At 64.0% G+C, this 15,759-nt stretch overlaps 1 protein-coding gene across 1 annotated transcript; it reads right to left on the reverse strand.

Moving 5' to 3' along the window:
- Positions 1 to 544: 544 nt before the first annotated feature.
- LOC134513726 (uridine-cytidine kinase-like 1) lies at positions 545 to 13,618 on the reverse strand. The gene is made up of 14 exons (XM_063330857.1): positions 13,344 to 13,618; positions 12,937 to 13,043; positions 12,671 to 12,841; positions 12,068 to 12,139; positions 11,634 to 11,823; positions 11,465 to 11,526; positions 10,949 to 10,965; positions 10,257 to 10,355; positions 2,740 to 2,833; positions 2,574 to 2,636; positions 2,239 to 2,361; positions 2,028 to 2,135; positions 1,786 to 1,942; positions 545 to 1,648 (listed from the first exon to the last, which is right to left on the reverse strand). The coding sequence occupies exons 1-14, from the start codon at positions 13,591 to 13,593 to the stop codon at positions 1,575 to 1,577; spliced, it is 1,587 nt and encodes a 528-aa protein (XP_063186927.1). The 5' UTR covers positions 13,594 to 13,618; the 3' UTR covers positions 545 to 1,574.
- Positions 13,619 to 15,759: the final 2,141 nt, after the last annotated feature.

Raw genomic sequence — 15,759 nt, forward strand, 5'->3', positions numbered from 1 at the left:
ACACCCCCAGCACCCCTCCCGGTACGCGGTGACACCCCCACCACACAGCCCAGCACCCCCGGTGTGCAGCGACACCCACACACACACACGGTGACAGCCCCCCCCGTGACACCCCCACTGCACACCCCCCCAAGTGACACCCCCATCGCACCCCCCCCACACACACAGTGACAGCCCCCCCCGTGACACCCCCATCGCACACACCCTGCCAAGTGACACCCCCACCACACACCCCCACACGCACAGCGACACCCCATCGCACACCCCCACACACAGTGACACCCCCATCGCACACACCCCCCAAGTGACACCCCTATCGCACCCACACACGGTGACAGCCCCCTCCATGACACCCCCATTGCACACACCCCCCAAGTGACACCCCCATCGCACCCCCACACACACGCAGTGACAGACCCCCCAACACACACAGTAACACCCCCATCGCACACCCCCCCCCAGTGACACCCCCATCGCACCCCCGGCACACAGGACCCCCCCCAGCTGGTACCGTCCCTGTCCCGGCGCAGGCGGCAGGCGGGGGGGTCACGCTGCTCCTTTATTGGGGTACAAAACGAAGGCGCTGGGGGCAGCGGGGGGGGGGCAGGCCCGGGGCTGGGGCACAGCGGAGCCTCTTTAGCCATGGAAGGGGGGGGCAGCCGGGCCCCGGACCCCCGACAGCCACCCCCGCTGCCTCGGGGGGGGCAAAGAACCTGAGCAAGGAGGGCAGCAGGGGCCGGGCAGGCCAGGGCTCCGGCCACCCTCGGGGCACCAGGGTGGGCCCCAGGGGTTGTCCCCCCCAGGGATGGTCCCCAGGGGTTGTCCATGGGGGATGGCTCCCCCCAGGGGTGGTCCCCTAATGATGGTCCCCAGGGATTGTGTCCCCCCCCCCAGGGATGGTACCCCGGCTGCCCAGGGGCCGGGATGGCGGTGGGGGAGCGTTTGAATGTCAAACCCCCCCGTCTGGAGGGGGGGCCAAAGGCAGCCCCTGCTCCCCCCAGTGCCACCGGCCAGCCGGGGCCAGCCAGGGATGGAGTGTGTGATCGGGGGGGGGGGACGGACAAGGTGGTTCCTTGGGGACATCCCCAATCCCTGATGGTTTTCAAGTAGCTGGCCTGCCACACAGGAGAGCCGGGGGGCGGGGGGGGCAGCTCCTCAAAATAAATACAAATAAATACAGATTCCAGCAAGGAGCCTGCCCAGCGCCCGGCCAGGCCCGGAGGAAGCCCCGAGGGGACAGGACCCCATTCCCCCTCCCCAGGAAGGGGGTGACCGTCCCCCCAGGGCCCCTCCCACATGCACAGCTGGCCTGGGGCACAGAGAGGGGCCCTGGGGAGGAACCCCCCTTCGCCCCCCAGGTTGCAGGAGACGCCATCGCTCCCTCCTCCTCCTCCTCCTTGGGGAGGATGGACCTGCGAGGGGCTGCTCCTGCCGGGGGGCATTACAGGCTGGCAGGGGGGAGCTCATCCTGCGGGGAGGGGGTCAGAAGCTGGCAGCTCGGAGCCCCTCCTGGGGGCGGAGGTGGGGGTCCGGCCCCGTGGCCAGCCCGGCTGGTGGCCCAGTGGCCAGCCAGCTCAGCAGTCCATGCCGTCGCTCTCACACCAGGTGGAGGGGCCATCGGTGCCGAAGTATCTGTCCCCGAAGTTACCTGAGGGACGAGGGGACAGAGTGAGGCGATGGCAGCGCCTGCCCCACCACAATTCTCCCCCCCACACCAGGTGGCCGCAGGGCACCCACCGGGGGTCTGGGGATCCATGGGGCAGGGCCCCCCCCGCCCACCCTCACCGATGCCCGGGATGATGTGGAACTCCTCATTGATCCGCTTGTCCACGGCGGTGGTGATGATGCGGACACGGGGGAAGGCGTAGGCCACGGAGTGCACCCCCATCTCTGCCATCAGCAGCGACAGCAGGAAGATCCTGTCCTCCTGCACGTCATGGTCCTGCAGCGACGCAGCACCCTGAGAGCCTGGCCGGAGGCAGGGGGGCCAGCACCCCCCCATGCCCCCCACCGCCCCGGCCACTCACCAGCAGCACCCGCACGGCCATCATGGCCGCGGCTCCGGTGGACACAGTGCTGTCCATGAGGATGACGTAGTCCTCGCTGATCTCCTTGGGAAGGCGCAGGTAGTGGAGCTGGGGAGGGAAGGAGGGACGGTCACCACCCCGCGGTACCGGGGGGCTCCGGGGAAGGAGTGGGGGTCACCACACCGCGGTGCCGGCAGGCTCAGCCGCTCACCTCGGGCTCCCCTGTGTCGTGGTTGGTCTGGATGAGGATCTTGCCCAGGCGGATGTCCTTGCAGACCGCGGTGAGGGCCTGCTCCATGGTCTCCCCTGCCCGCAGGATGGACACACCGGTGATCTGGGGAAGGGAGGAGAACATGTCTGCTGGGTTTGCAGCCGCCCCGGCGAGCTCCCGAGGCTCCTGCACTGCAGGAGGGGGGACAACTGCCCCCGAGCAGCTCGTCTGCGGAGGCACGGACCCTGGGGGCAGCAGGTTTTCCCAGCCCATGATGACCCAAGACAGGGCAGCCACGTGCTTGTGGGGAGAAAGGGGCCGGGAGAACGCCTCACCCTCTGCCTGTGGAACCGCTTCCCTTCGTACATTGTCCCCTGCGGCGTCTCCACCGTGACCGACTGCAGAAAGGGGAGGAGAAGGGAGTGTGGGTGACGCTGGGCGCTGCGTGGCCCGGGGAGGGGGACACGTGGCTGTGGCCACACCAGAGAAGTGGCCTCTCACCTTCAGCGGCAGGAAGGAGAGGGCATGTTCGATCAACAGCCTCATCAGGCGCTTGGAGTAGAAGATGAATTCGTCCCTGGTCGTGTCCTTGTTCCTGTTGAGGGAGGACCCATGTGTGAGACGAGCAGAGTCCCTGGAGCAAATGGGGCTCCGGAGGACGGAGCAGAGCACACCTGTGGGAGCCTGGAAGCTCTTGGGGAGGAGACGGTTACTACCCACCGCCGTGCCAGGGCTTGCTGAAGACCTGGGGTGTTGTCTAGAAAGGACCACATGGTCAAGAACCCTGGAAGGGGGACACAAAGCCCGCAGCAGATCGTGCAGATGGGATGAAGTGAAAGGACGCCACGCAACGCTGCTCCGTGCTCTGGGACACAGGGGACAGTTCAGCGCTGGCTCTGCATGGTGGGCTAGCTGGGGCAGCGGAGCGAATAAAGCCAACAGCAAAAAGGAGGGATGAGCGGGCATACCACGAGCAGCTCACCGCAGACGTACACCCCGACCCTGAGCAGAGGTGCCCAAGAAGCGTTTGCAGCGGCGCAGCATTACTCGCTCCGAGCACGACCTCTAACGGCTGCTGAGTCTCTGCTGGCAGATTTGCAGGGCTGGAGATTTCTGACGTTAACTGCTGACCAGGTGGAAAGAGCCGGGAGCGAAACGGGGGCAGGAGCAGCAGAACCCCAGGCGGCAACTCAGGAGCAAGCGGCAAGTGTTTTGTACGGGGTCTGGCAGGGAGCCCACCCGGCACGGACCACGGCACGGCAGCAGAGCCGGCGCCGGCAGCACCGCGGGAGGCCAGACCACGCCAGGGCCAGGAGCAGCTGGGCTACCCGGCACCGGCGATGGGACAAGGCCTGACACGCTCTCACCTCCCCTCCGTTCATGTCCCAACTCAGAGATAAACTGCCAGGAACCAGACTTTGAAACACCTGGTGTTATCTCACCACAACACCGAAGCGCTGAGGGCAGCAAGAAGTAAAATAAACAGAAAACGTAATAAAGCCACGGTGCGGTTGTAATTCACAGGGAACCTCCCCTGCTCCCTCAGGGCGGGTGAAGCCGACTGTATGCACAGGGAGGAAACCCCAGGGGCTGCCTTTTCTTATTGGGAGCGTTTTGTACCCCCAGCACACAAACCCCTCTATGAAACCCTGCGTTTCCTGCGACAGGCGTCCCCCCCAGCACAGCAACACGAGGGGGTACGTAACGACAGGCAGGGCTGTCCCTGTCCCACCCCGCTCCGAGGTGGGCAGAGCTCCTCCACCAGCGCTCGGCGTCAAGCGCCTGAAGGCAAAGCACCTGCAGCAAGAGGCCGCTCGGCAGGAAAAGGAGGTTCTGAGATTTGCTCCTCCTTTAAAACGTGACCATAAAGAATCTGCTGATGTCCCGCTACACCCCTCGCAGCCCGTGGCTGCTTTCGGCACTGCTGTGGCTGCACCTGGAATACCGTGTCCAGTTTTGGGCCCCTCAGGCCAAGAAAGACCTTGAGGGGCTGGAGCGTGGCCAGAGAAGGGCAACGGAGCTGGTGAGGGGTCTGGAGCTCAAGGCTGTAATGTAAGTGCCATTTTACTGAAGAACCACCAAGAACAAGCTTCTGTCTCCCGTAACCGCGGCAGGCTGACACCGAGGGACTGTGGTTAACAAGACGTGGCTGAAATCTGTGTTCTCTTCTGCGGCCAGTGCCCAAAGCAGCGCAGCCCGCGTACAGCCCCGCTGTTTTCTGGAGAACGTGAGGAACAAAGGAACCCTGCAGACATTTGCCAGTAGCCAGATGGAAGAGGTGGAGCTGGCAACAGTCCAGAAGAGGCAGAAGGATACTGAATATTTTTACTCTGTATTTTAGGACATCATCTGCCGCTTCTCACACATCTCACCACGATGACAGACAGTCAACGGAGCTCAGGAGAAGGATAAACACTCACTACTATCCCGAGATGTTTTCGCAGCCAGACCCGGGTAGCTGACGTCGGAGCTGACATCGGAGCGCCCCGCAGTGACCAGAGCACCCGACTAACGTGGACGTTTCCAACAAGCCTGGGGAGGGCGGGGGACTCCCTGAGAAAGCTGGAAAATCAGTTCTTGTTGGGAAGAAGCAGGTGTGCTGCCTACAGCGTGGGCTGTCGGTACGTGCGCTCCCCCACGGGTGGGCTTCACCCACGCGCCCACCCACGGCAGCTCCGGAAGCCTGAGCTCCAGGCGCACAAGCCCGGCAGCAGCCCTGCCTCCACGGGCCACCCGACAAGCCCCACAGTAGCTGTCGGCCCTGGGGCCGCTGTGCCAGGGGCAGGGGCAGCCGCCTGTCCCAGCCAGCCCTGACCCAGGTGGGACAGGCCCGTCGGTGCGGCTGCAGAGGCAGGTTCCTCCACAGCCTCCGAAAGGCGTCCCAGGGGTGGAGGAGCATCCTCGGTCCCTGCGCCACAGAATCCCAGACTGCCAGGGGCTGGAGGGGACCTCTGGAGATCATCCCGTCCAACCCCCGGCCAGAGCAGGGTCACCCAGAGCAGGTGGCACAGGAACGCGTCCAGGCGGGGTTGGGATGTCTCCAGAGACGGAGACTCCCCCACCTCTCTGGGCAGCCTGTGCCAGGGTTCTGCCACCCTCACAGCAAAGAAGTTCCTCCTCGTGTTGAGATGGAATTTCCCGTGTTCCAGTTTGTGCCCGTTGCCCCTTGTCCTGTCCCCGGGCACCACTGAGAAGAGCCTGGCCCCATCCTCTTGCCCCCCGCCCTTTAGCTATTGCTGAGCATTGATGAGATCCCTCTCAGCCTGCTCTGCTCCAGCTGAACAGCCCCAGGGCTCTCGGCCCTTCCTCAGCACAGAGATGCTCCATCTCTTGATCATCTCGGTAGCCCTTTGCTGTCCCCTCCCCAGCAGTTCCCTGTCCTTCTGGAACCGGGGAGCCCAGAACTGGCCCCAGTGCTCCAACTGTGGCCTCCCCAGGGCAGAGCAGAGGGGGAGGATGACCTCCCTCCACCTGCTGCCCACACTCTTTTGAATGCCCCCCCCAGGAGACCATTGGCTGCGTTGGCTACAAGGGCACATTGCTGGCTCATGGGCGACTGGGTGCCCCCCAGGACTCACAGGTCCCTCTCTGCAGGCCACAAAGGTCTGAGCATGACTCCCTTTTCATGCAAGGAGCGGGGCACGGCAGCGCTACGGTCAGTGGCTCCCAGGACCTCCATCTTCCCCGGCACCCTCAGCAGATGGCACCAGGGCCCTGACAGGGGCCAGCGGGCACGAACAGGAGCAGCTGTAGCCAAAAGCCAGCCATCGCGTTCAGGCCCAGGGAAACCTGAGCACGGACAGGTTTCGTGTCTGAACCACCTTCTCTGGTGCCGGCGACTTCCCGGCAAGCAGGGAGCACCTCGCTGTGCCCTCACTGAAGCGCCAGCAGTGACATGCTTCTCAAGGGCAGCTCCAGCGCAGGACAACATGTTCTGCCAGGGCACAAAGTCCAAAGGCTCAACCCAGAGCAAACTTGCTAATAAGGCAGGTGACCCACGCCACCCACAGGCTGCACCGCGGGGGGCATCCTGGGGCCCCCTCCACGAGCGTCTTGTAAGTTGGAGGACGTGACCCGCGCCCTTACTGCACTGTCCATCCTCAGCGTGGTCATGAATAAATTCATTCATCCACTCTAGTGCAGGACTGTTTTTCCCCCTCTCCACAGGAACAGAACAACCGCTTTGGAAGCCACTTCTCCCTGCAATGCCAAGCCTGAATTCGCTGTGACTATAGTCAGCGAGATGCTCATCTGCTGCCACAACGCAATCCTCCGGGAGGGCCCTCAGAGACAGAAGGCTGGAGCACGGAAGAGCCTCCAGTGTTGGAGCAACAGGGAAGCAACATTGGCCAGCAGCAGCCTGGCACACCGAGATCAACAGGCTGCCCCTGAGGGAGCTGCTCTGGGAAAGGCAGGATGGAAATCCTGGTTCACAGCTCCCTGGCGCATCCACACGCTCCAAAAGGCAACACCGGTGGGAGCACCCGCACGCCGGGAGGGCTGCCAGGGCAGAGAGGGGCTGACAGCACCGCGGCAGACGGAACGAAGGTGAGAGATCAGCTTTGCCAAGACACTGTAATTTCACAGAAGGAGGCGCGGGAAGCTTGGCAAAAGGTGTGCATTCGATCCCCTGCCAGTCCGGATGCCTCCGGGGAGCCCAGGAGAGCATCAGCAGGCAGGGAGCAGTGTCTCTGGAGCAGAGGGAAGCCCGGAGCGTCATCCATGAGGACCATTAACAGTCCCACACCATGCTGAAGTCACGCAGAAGTAAGTGAGCGCTGCCAAGTATCACCTACAGGCACCAGAAATACAAGCTGCCTTGCTGTCACCGAATCCAGAACTTTTTACCAGAAGAATTCCTCAGCTTGGAGATCTTAGTAACAGCACTGCCTCAGCTTGCCTTGCTTCCTTGGGCTGCAGCAGGATTTGAGGGGGCGGCTGACAGGCCAAGTCAACGCCCCTCATAAATGTGGTATTTTTCCTCTACCATCTGGAAGGGGCAAAGTCCGCCCTCCCGCAGCCCCGCCGCTCGCGCCGCCCGGCTCCGAGCACACCATTGCGACGGGACCTGGAGACCAGCAGCGCTGACGGACTCCAACCACCACCTGCCCGGGCCTGATCCCCTCCCTCTCCGCAGCAGCTGAACAAACTCCTAAGTCTAAGCAGATTAAGGTTATTAGACGCTTGTGGCATAAAGGCGGAAGCGCAACAGGCTGTTCCCAGCACGGCAAAAGGACACAGACTTCAAGGAGGAAGAGGGGAAACGCAGCTACAGACAAGCGAGGATTCAGCGCCTGCCACGGTGACGTCCCCTTGGGACAAGGGCTGCTCAAACCTTCTGCCTTGGCTAGTGCCTTGGCCCTCGGCACTGCTCACGGACCAGCCTGGGCTCGTGTTGGTCCAAGAGCAGCACACGCCAGCATCAGGCCACAGAAGGTCCGTGCCAGAGCCTGTGAGCAGGAAGGCCAGAGACAGCACAAAGACTGGCATTCTTCTCTCCTTGCATAACCCCGGAAAAGGGAACGCTGCTCCTGCACAAGCAAACAACATTCAGCCTCCGGGGGTGCTCCTCCCCCAGGATCTGCCTTCCACCTGGCCTCCCCATGCTGCAGGGACAGGGCCATATCTGCTCTGAAATTCCATAGCCGGACCTGAACTTGGAACTACTGAAGTCCACAGCCTAGGGGTGAGGTATGTGGGCTTCAGACACTGCGCTGGTCTCTGCCCAGTGCACACAAGGTGCCACATCACCTGGCGAGGCACATCCCCTGGCTTTTCACTGCCATGGACTGCCCTCGGAGCCCAACTTCAACGGGGAGGAGTCACCGGAGGAGCCTGGAGAAGGAACACCTTGCTTCCTATGAAGAGGTGCACAGCCTGCACGTGGTCACGAGGTTACATTCCCCAACCCAACACATGGAGAGAGCTGGTGGGAGTGCTCACGGAGACACTTTCCATCATTTACCAGCAGTGCTGACTAACTGGGGAGGTCCCCGTTGACTGAAGGCGAGTAAATGTGACACTCATCTACAAGAAGGGCTGCAAGATCCAGAGAATTACAGGCCTGTCAGTCTGACCTCGGTGCCGAGGAAGGTTATGGAGCAGATCATCTTGAGTGCGATTAGAGGACAAGCAGGCAATCAGGCCCCGTCAGCGTGGGTTTACAAAAGGCAGGTCCTGCCTGACTGACCTGATCTTCTTCTGTGACAAGGTGACCTGCTTAGTGGACAAGGGACAGGCTGTGGATGTTGTCTACCTAGACTTCAGTAAAGCCTTTGGCACAGTTTCCCACAGCATTCTCCTGGAGAAACTGGCTGCCCATGGCTCGGATGGGCGTACCCTTCGCTGGGTGAAAAGCTGTCTGGCCGGCCCGGCCCAGAGAGCGGTGGTGAATGGAGTTCAGTCCAGTTGGTGGCCGGTCACAGCGGTGTTCCCCAGGGCTCGGTGTCGGGGCCAGTTCTGTTTAATGTCTTTATCGACGACCTGGAGGAGGGGATCGGGTGCACCCTCAGTCAGTTTGCAGAGGACACCAAGTTGGGCGGGAGTGTCGATCTGCTGGAGGGTAGGAAGCCTCTACGGAGGGATCTGGACAGGCTGGATGGATGGCCCAGGGGCAATGGTGTGAGGTTCAACAAGGCCAAGTGCCGGGTCCTGCCCTTGGGTCACGCCAACCCCACGGACGCTCCAGGCTGGGCAGAGTGGCTGGAGAGCTGCCCGGCGGATGAGGACCTGGGGGTGTTGGTCGACAGCGGCTGAGTATGAGCCAGCAGTGTGCACAGGTGGCCAAGGAGGCCACCACCATCCTGGCCTGTGTCAGCACCAGTGTGGCCAGCAGGAGTGGGGCAGCGACCGTCCCCCTGGACTGGGCACTGGGGAGGCCCCACCTCGAGGGCTGTGTCCAGGTTTGGGCCCCTCACGCCAAGAAAGACCTTGAGGGGCTGGAGCGTGTCCAGAGAAGGGCAACGGAGCTGGTGAGGGGTCTGGAGCACAAGTCTGGTGAGGAGCGGCTGAGGGAGCTGGGGGGGTTCAGCCTGGAGAAGAGGGGGCTGAGGGGAGACCTTCTGGCTCTCTACAGCTCCCTGAAAGGAGGGGGTAGCCAGGGGGGGTTGGGCTCTTCTCCCAAGGAACAGGCCATGGCACAAGAGGAAACGGCCTCAAGTTGTGCCAGGGGAGGTTTAGGATGGATATTGGGAACAATTTCCTCCTGGAAAGGGTTGTGAAGCATTGGAAGAGGCTGCCCAGGGCAGTGGTGGAGTCGCCATCCCTGGAGGGATTGAAAAGCCGGGCAGACGCGGTGCTGAGGGACATGGGGTAGTGGTGGCCTTGGCAGCGCTGGGTTGATGGTTGGACTCGATGATCTGAAAGGTCTCTTCCCACCAAAACAATTCTATGACTCTGTGGGTGCTGGCAGCCACCCAGAGTGCGAGAAGGCGCAGAAGAGCCCTGCTGAGCTCAGCATCCCCTTTCTGTTTTACAACCCAGTGACAGAAACGCACGCAGAGTCTGCAGCTTCTGCAACTGCAGTAACAATGAACATCTTAGCAGTCCCATGGGATTCAGCACTTGACCCTACGCTAGAACTACTGTCACATAGAAAAAAAGGATCATCGGCGGGGAATTAAAAGATCAAGCGAGCGACAAAGCCATGGAAGCAGCAGCCTGGGTCCTTCTGTACACTGTCTATAAAACCACGGGGCAGCAAGAGCACCTCATCCCGTGCCACCAGCTGCCGGGTCTGTGCTCCAGCTAGGAAACAGCTAACCAGTCTCCTCTCATCGTAAGAAAAGCCTGCCTGGGGCTCAAAAGTCACTCCAGGGTAGACCTGACAAGGTCTCATCGCCAAAAAAGCATCTGTATGCCGGAGCCAGCTCCGTTCAGCAGTTCTGCTCCAAGAAAACACCTACGCCCGAAGCCCTACAGGCAGAGGAGGGAAAACTCACACCAGGTTTTGTACTGTGATCCCGCAGAACAGTCCTTCTGTGCACACAGAAGACATCCCAGAGGAGGCAGGGACCTACCTGATGATGGTGTGCATGCCCCGCACCTGCGGCGTGTTCTCCAGGACGCTCAGCGTCTTCGGCAGGGGCTGCCCTTGGTGGGCAGAGGCCAGAGCTGCCCTGCAACAAGGAAGCAGCCATCAGAGCCACACAGCACACGCACAGAGCCACCACGCTGGATCCCCTTGGAGTGGGACGCGGCCCCCAAACGAAGGCTCCAAGAGAACCCACCACACAGGCTGGACACCAGAAAGTGCTTGGCCTTCCCACCCCAGTCCCTCGGAAAGCGCAGGTACAAGATCCCTGTCCAGGACGCTTCTCCCATAGAAGGGAGCAGCACAGGGCAACCCAACACTCAGCGCAGGAACCATGCTCCAGAAAGGGACAGGAGCAGCGCAGGGAGCCCATCACCCAAATCAGGCATAGCTGCCGTGGGACAGGTCACGCAGGAGCCTGCGGCCACAGCGAGAGAGCCCCCAAGAATCACAGCATGGTTTGGGTTGGAAGGGACCTTGAAGATCATCTTGTTCCAACTCCCTACCAGGGCAGGCACCTCGGCAGTCAAGGAAGAGCAGCTGCACTCAGACATCGCAGCAAAGCTCCGTCCAGCGAGGACAGAGAAGAGACAGGACTCAGGGAAGAGCAGGTGCTGGCAGCTCTGCACCCCCAGCCCAGCAACGGGCCCCTCCGCGGCTGGCAGCGTCCCCACCTACCTGACAGTGATCTCGCGCTGGGTGGCAGAGCAGGGTCATCCAGCGAGGCGAAAGGGGAAAGAAAGGACATCGTCACTGCACCAGCCAGGCACATCCACCCGGTCCAGCTCCCACCCCAGAGCAGGAAAAACACCGCTGGGCACAGCCAGGGGGCAAGGGTGGGCTGCCGGGGTGCAGCCAGGGGCAAGCAAGGTGGGGACAGCTGAGACCACCAGGAGCTGAGTGGGACCGAGGGGGACAGCAGGGGAACAAGGCCAGGCCAGACCGCAAGTGTCCAGCGTCACTGCCAGGGCAGGCTCTGTGCCCAGACCCGTCCCCATCTCCCCAGCCCTTGTGTCACAGCGCAGTCTGCCCCGAGAGCTGCACAAAGACCTTTTGTACAGAGAGAGGGGACACCGGGCGCCTCTGGGCGCTCCAGGAGCACAGGGCTGTGAGCAGCCGCCTCCTCCCCTCTGTGTGCCGTCCTCCTCCTCCTCCTCGCCCGCGCTAGCGGCAATCAACCAGCCCACACCTCACCTTCTCCAGCTGGCTGTGCACGTGCTGCACAATGAGGTCCAGGGCCACAAAGTTCTCCCCACCTGACAGGAGAGCGGAGAAGCCCGGTCAGGCGCGGGCTGACCCAAGCCTGTCCCAGGACACCCGCTCCCGACGCTCGGGTCGCGTCTGGCACACAGCGCAGTCTCACCCCTGGGCACCACGATGTCGGCGACCTGCACGGTGGGCTCGATGTACTGCTCGAAGGCGGGCTTCACGAACTTGTTGTATTGCTTGATGACACCCACGATGTCGCGCCCACGTTCCATGATGTCGCGTTGCAGCCGCCGCACCAGACGGATGTCAGAGTCCGTGTCCACAAACACTTTCATGTCCAGGAGCTGGAAAACTGGGAGGGGTGAGCACCCCCTATGCAGCCCCCCGTCAGACCTGCCTCGTTCCCCTTGCCCCAGCGATGGCATCCAGCGCTGCTGCCTCCCCTGAAGCCTCTGACACGAGGTGCTCTGCAGCCAGCGGTGGGTGAGCTCTCCCTCCGCAGCTCCCAGCCATCGCTGTCCCACCACCGCACACCTCCTCCCACCACACGCGCCGAGACAGGCCACCAGCCGCATCAGGCAGCGATACCTTCAGCAACTCCTTGTTCGCAAAAGCCAGTATGCCTTCGAACACGATGACGTTGGCCCCGTACACCGTTTTCTGTGGGCAGACAAGAGCTGTTGTCACCCCGCCCCGCTCCTGCATGCTGCAGCAATGCCAACACCCAGCACAGAGAGTGCCTCAGCCCCCGACCCACGCTGGGCTCTCATCACCCACGGGTGAGACGCCCCATAACCATCCTAAATCACCCAACCTTCACAGGCCCTTTTTCTCACCCCTGCACTGACCCAAACCCCAGAGCCGTGCCCCAGAACCCCAAACCCTTCCAAACGCCCTCCCCCAGCCCCTGTCCTCCCTGCACACTCCAAACCCCAGTCTCTCCCTGAACTCTGCACTGGCCCCCGTGTCCACATCCATCTCCGCGTCTCTGTGCTCCCTCCCTGCCCCTACACCCCCAATCCCCCCAGAGTGACTCTACCGCACCTGATGGCCCCCAGCCCCAACACCCCTTTGCCCTCCGAGGCCCCACAGCCCCCACACTCCGTTCTCCTGCCCCACAGGCATCCCCCCCGTCCTGGGGGCTCTCCCTGCAGCACCCAGCCGCCGTCCCAGCTCCCCTGCAGCACGCACCCACTCGCGGCGGCGGCTGTGCGTCGTGAAGTCGTAGACCGGCACCTTCACGCTCTTGCCCTTCTTGAGCTTGCGGAGGACGCTGACAAGCAGCTCGAAGTCAAAGGCATCGGGGTGGTCGAAGTTGTAGTCGCTGCGGGCCGCCAGCGCCTGCTGCCCCTCGTCCAGCACCTGAGGGCACCGTCACCGCTCAGTGCCGCGCCAGACCCCGCAGAGCCGCAGGCACCGTCACCGCCCAGTGCCACGGCAGACCCCCCAGCCCTCACCTTGTAGAAGGAGTCCATGGAGAGCAGCACGACCCAGGGCACGTCCAGTGCCTCGATGATCCGCGTCGCCACCGTCGTCTTGCCCGAGGCGCTGCCGCCGCACAGGCCTGCGGGCGAGCGGGGCCCCGGCTCCGTCATTGTCCCGGCTCCGTCATTCCCCTGGCGCCAGCTCCATCCCGATCGCAGACCCGGGCCCGATCCCGGCCCCAGTCCCAGCCCCGGCACCACCCCTTCCGCAACCCCAGTCCCGATCCCAGCCGAGGCCCCGGCCCCGATCCCATCCTTTCCCCGGTCCCGATCCCAGCCCTGATTCCGTTCTTTCCCCGGCCCCGGTCCCATCCCTTCCACATCCCGGCCCCGGTCCCGGTGCCGATCCCCGCCCGGCCCGGCCCGGCCCCGCCGCTCACCGATGACGAAGGCCTCGTCCACGGGCGCGCCGGTCTCGCTGTACCAGGGCGGCCGCCCGGCCGTGTAGATGGTCCGCTTGCTGGTGCGCAGCAGCGGCGGCTCGGGCTGGCACTGGCTGGCGGTCCGCCGCCGCGGGGACGGGGCCAGCGGCAGCCGGCTCAGCAGCGAGCCCAGCGGGCCGGGCCCTGGCCCGGGGCCGCGCTCGGGGCCCGCCGCGCCCCAGCGCTCCTCGGCGCCCGCCGCCGCCATCTCCCCGCCGCGGGCGGGACGGGACGCGCCGCGGGGGCTGCCGGGACGGGCCGCGGCCGCGCGCGGCTCCCGGCGGCCCCCGCGGAAGGCCCCGCCCCGCCGGGAGCCCCGCCCCTCGGTGGAGGGGGCCCGCGGGGGGGGTTGGGGTCTCTCCGGGGTCCCCCCGGCTCCGGACGGTCACCGGGGCCCCGAGCGCGGCCGGTGCCCAACAGATGGCGGAGGCCGGGCCCCGCGGGGGTGCCCCCGGCCCAGCCCCCCGCTCCGCCCGGCCCCCCGGAGCCGCTGGAGTCCCCAGGGACGGAGACACCCCCCCGCCCGTGTCACCCGCGCACCGAGCAGGGGGCCAGTGTGTGGCCCCTGGACCCTCCCGGGGGCCAGTGTGTGCCCGTGGCCCCTGGTCCGGGCACCGAGCACCCCTGGGGGAGCCTGGCTGCGTCCCCTCGGCACCTCCCTGCAGGGATTTATCCGCATGGATCCACCCCCCAGCCGGCCCCGGGCTGAGCAGCCCCAGCCCCTTCAGCCTCCCCCCGCGGCAGGGACCCTCCAGTCCCCCCGCGCCCTGGCGGCCCCTCGCTGGGCTCTCTCCGGTCCCTCCGTGTCCCTCCCGGACCGGGCACGCACCGTGGTTCAGCCCCGGCCGGCAGCCAGGACCCCGCAGCCACTCGCTCACCCCCCCTCGGGATGGGGGAGAGAATCGGAAGGGTAAAAGTGAGGAAAAACTCGTGGGTTGAGATAATAAAGACAGTTTAATAGGTAGAGCGGAATCCGTGCACGCCAGCAAAGCAGAACAGGGAATTAATTCAGCGCTCCCCACGGCAGGCAGGGGTGCAGCACCCCCAGGAGAGCCGGGCTCCATCAGCGGAACAGTGACTTGGGAAGACAAATGCCATCGCTCCAAACGTCCCCCCTTCCCACCCCAGCTTTATACGCTGAGCATGGTGTCATGTGGCATAGAACGTCCCTTTGGGCAGTTGGGGTCAGCTGTCCTGGCTGTGTCCTCCTCAGCTCCTTGTGCCCCCCCAGTGTACTCACTGGTGCGGGGGATGAGGAGTAGAAAAGCCCTTGAGAGCCCAGCACCAACCGCAGCCACCAGCGCGCTCCCATGGCATCCCACCACAAACCCAACACAGGGCACCACGCCAGCTGCGGGCATGAAGCCACCTCTGTCCCTGCTAAAGCCACCTCTGTCCCCGCAGAAGACATAACAGGACCCAGCGCTGGCCCAGGACTCCAGGGTGGCCTCAGCAGCGCTGAGCAGAGGGGAAGGACTGTCACCTCCCTCGACTGGCAATGCTTTGCCTGAAGCAGCCCAGGATGCCCTTTGCCTCCTGTGCACAAGGGCCCATTGCTGGGTCATGGTCAGCCTGATGTCCACCAGGACCCCCGGGGCCTCTTCTGCTGAGCCGCTTTCCAACCGGGTGCCCCCCAGCAAGTACTGGTGCTGCAGGGCTGTTCCTCCCCAGGGCAGCGCTTTGCACTTTCCCTCACTGAACTTCACGGGGTCCCCATCACCCCATTTCTCCAGCCCATCCAGACCCCTCTGCAGGACAGAACAGCTCGACCCTCTGCGGTACGGCTGCTCCCCCCGGCCCGGTGTCACCCACAGACTCACTGAGGGTAGGCCCTGCCCTGTCCTCCAGATCGTTAATGAAGATGTTAAATGAGACTGGACCCGGTATTGAACCCTGGGGTACACTGGTTGTTACTGGATTCCAACTGGACGTTGTGGCACTGATCACCCCGCTCTGGGCCTGGCCACGCAGCCAGTTTTCCGTGCACCTCACTGTGCTCACCCGGCCCACGCTTCCACAGCTTCTCCAGGAGGATCTATGGGACGCGCCGTCCAGGTGGACGACGGCCACTGCATCCCCTCCTCTGCCAGCCCCTCACCCATGGCGGGTCACTGGGCTGGTCAGACACGGACCCCTGGCTGCAGCCACACTGACGGCGACGTTGTCACAGAGCCGACGCAGACCCCTGTGGCCAGATGTCCCCCCTGTACCTCAGCAGCCCGGCCCCCCCCAAACAGCCCCCCCAGTGGCAGCAGCCCCCCTACACGCACCGTTCCCGCACACCCAAGCAGCCCCCCGGTACCCGAACAGCCTCCCCTCGCCCACGCAGCCCCCCATACCCGAGCCGCCCCCCAATGCCCACGCAGCCCCCCCC

Source organism: Chroicocephalus ridibundus, chromosome 3 (assembly GCF_963924245.1).
Source record: "Chroicocephalus ridibundus chromosome 3, bChrRid1.1, whole genome shotgun sequence".
Taxonomy (NCBI): Eukaryota; Metazoa; Chordata; class Aves; order Charadriiformes; family Laridae; genus Chroicocephalus; species Chroicocephalus ridibundus.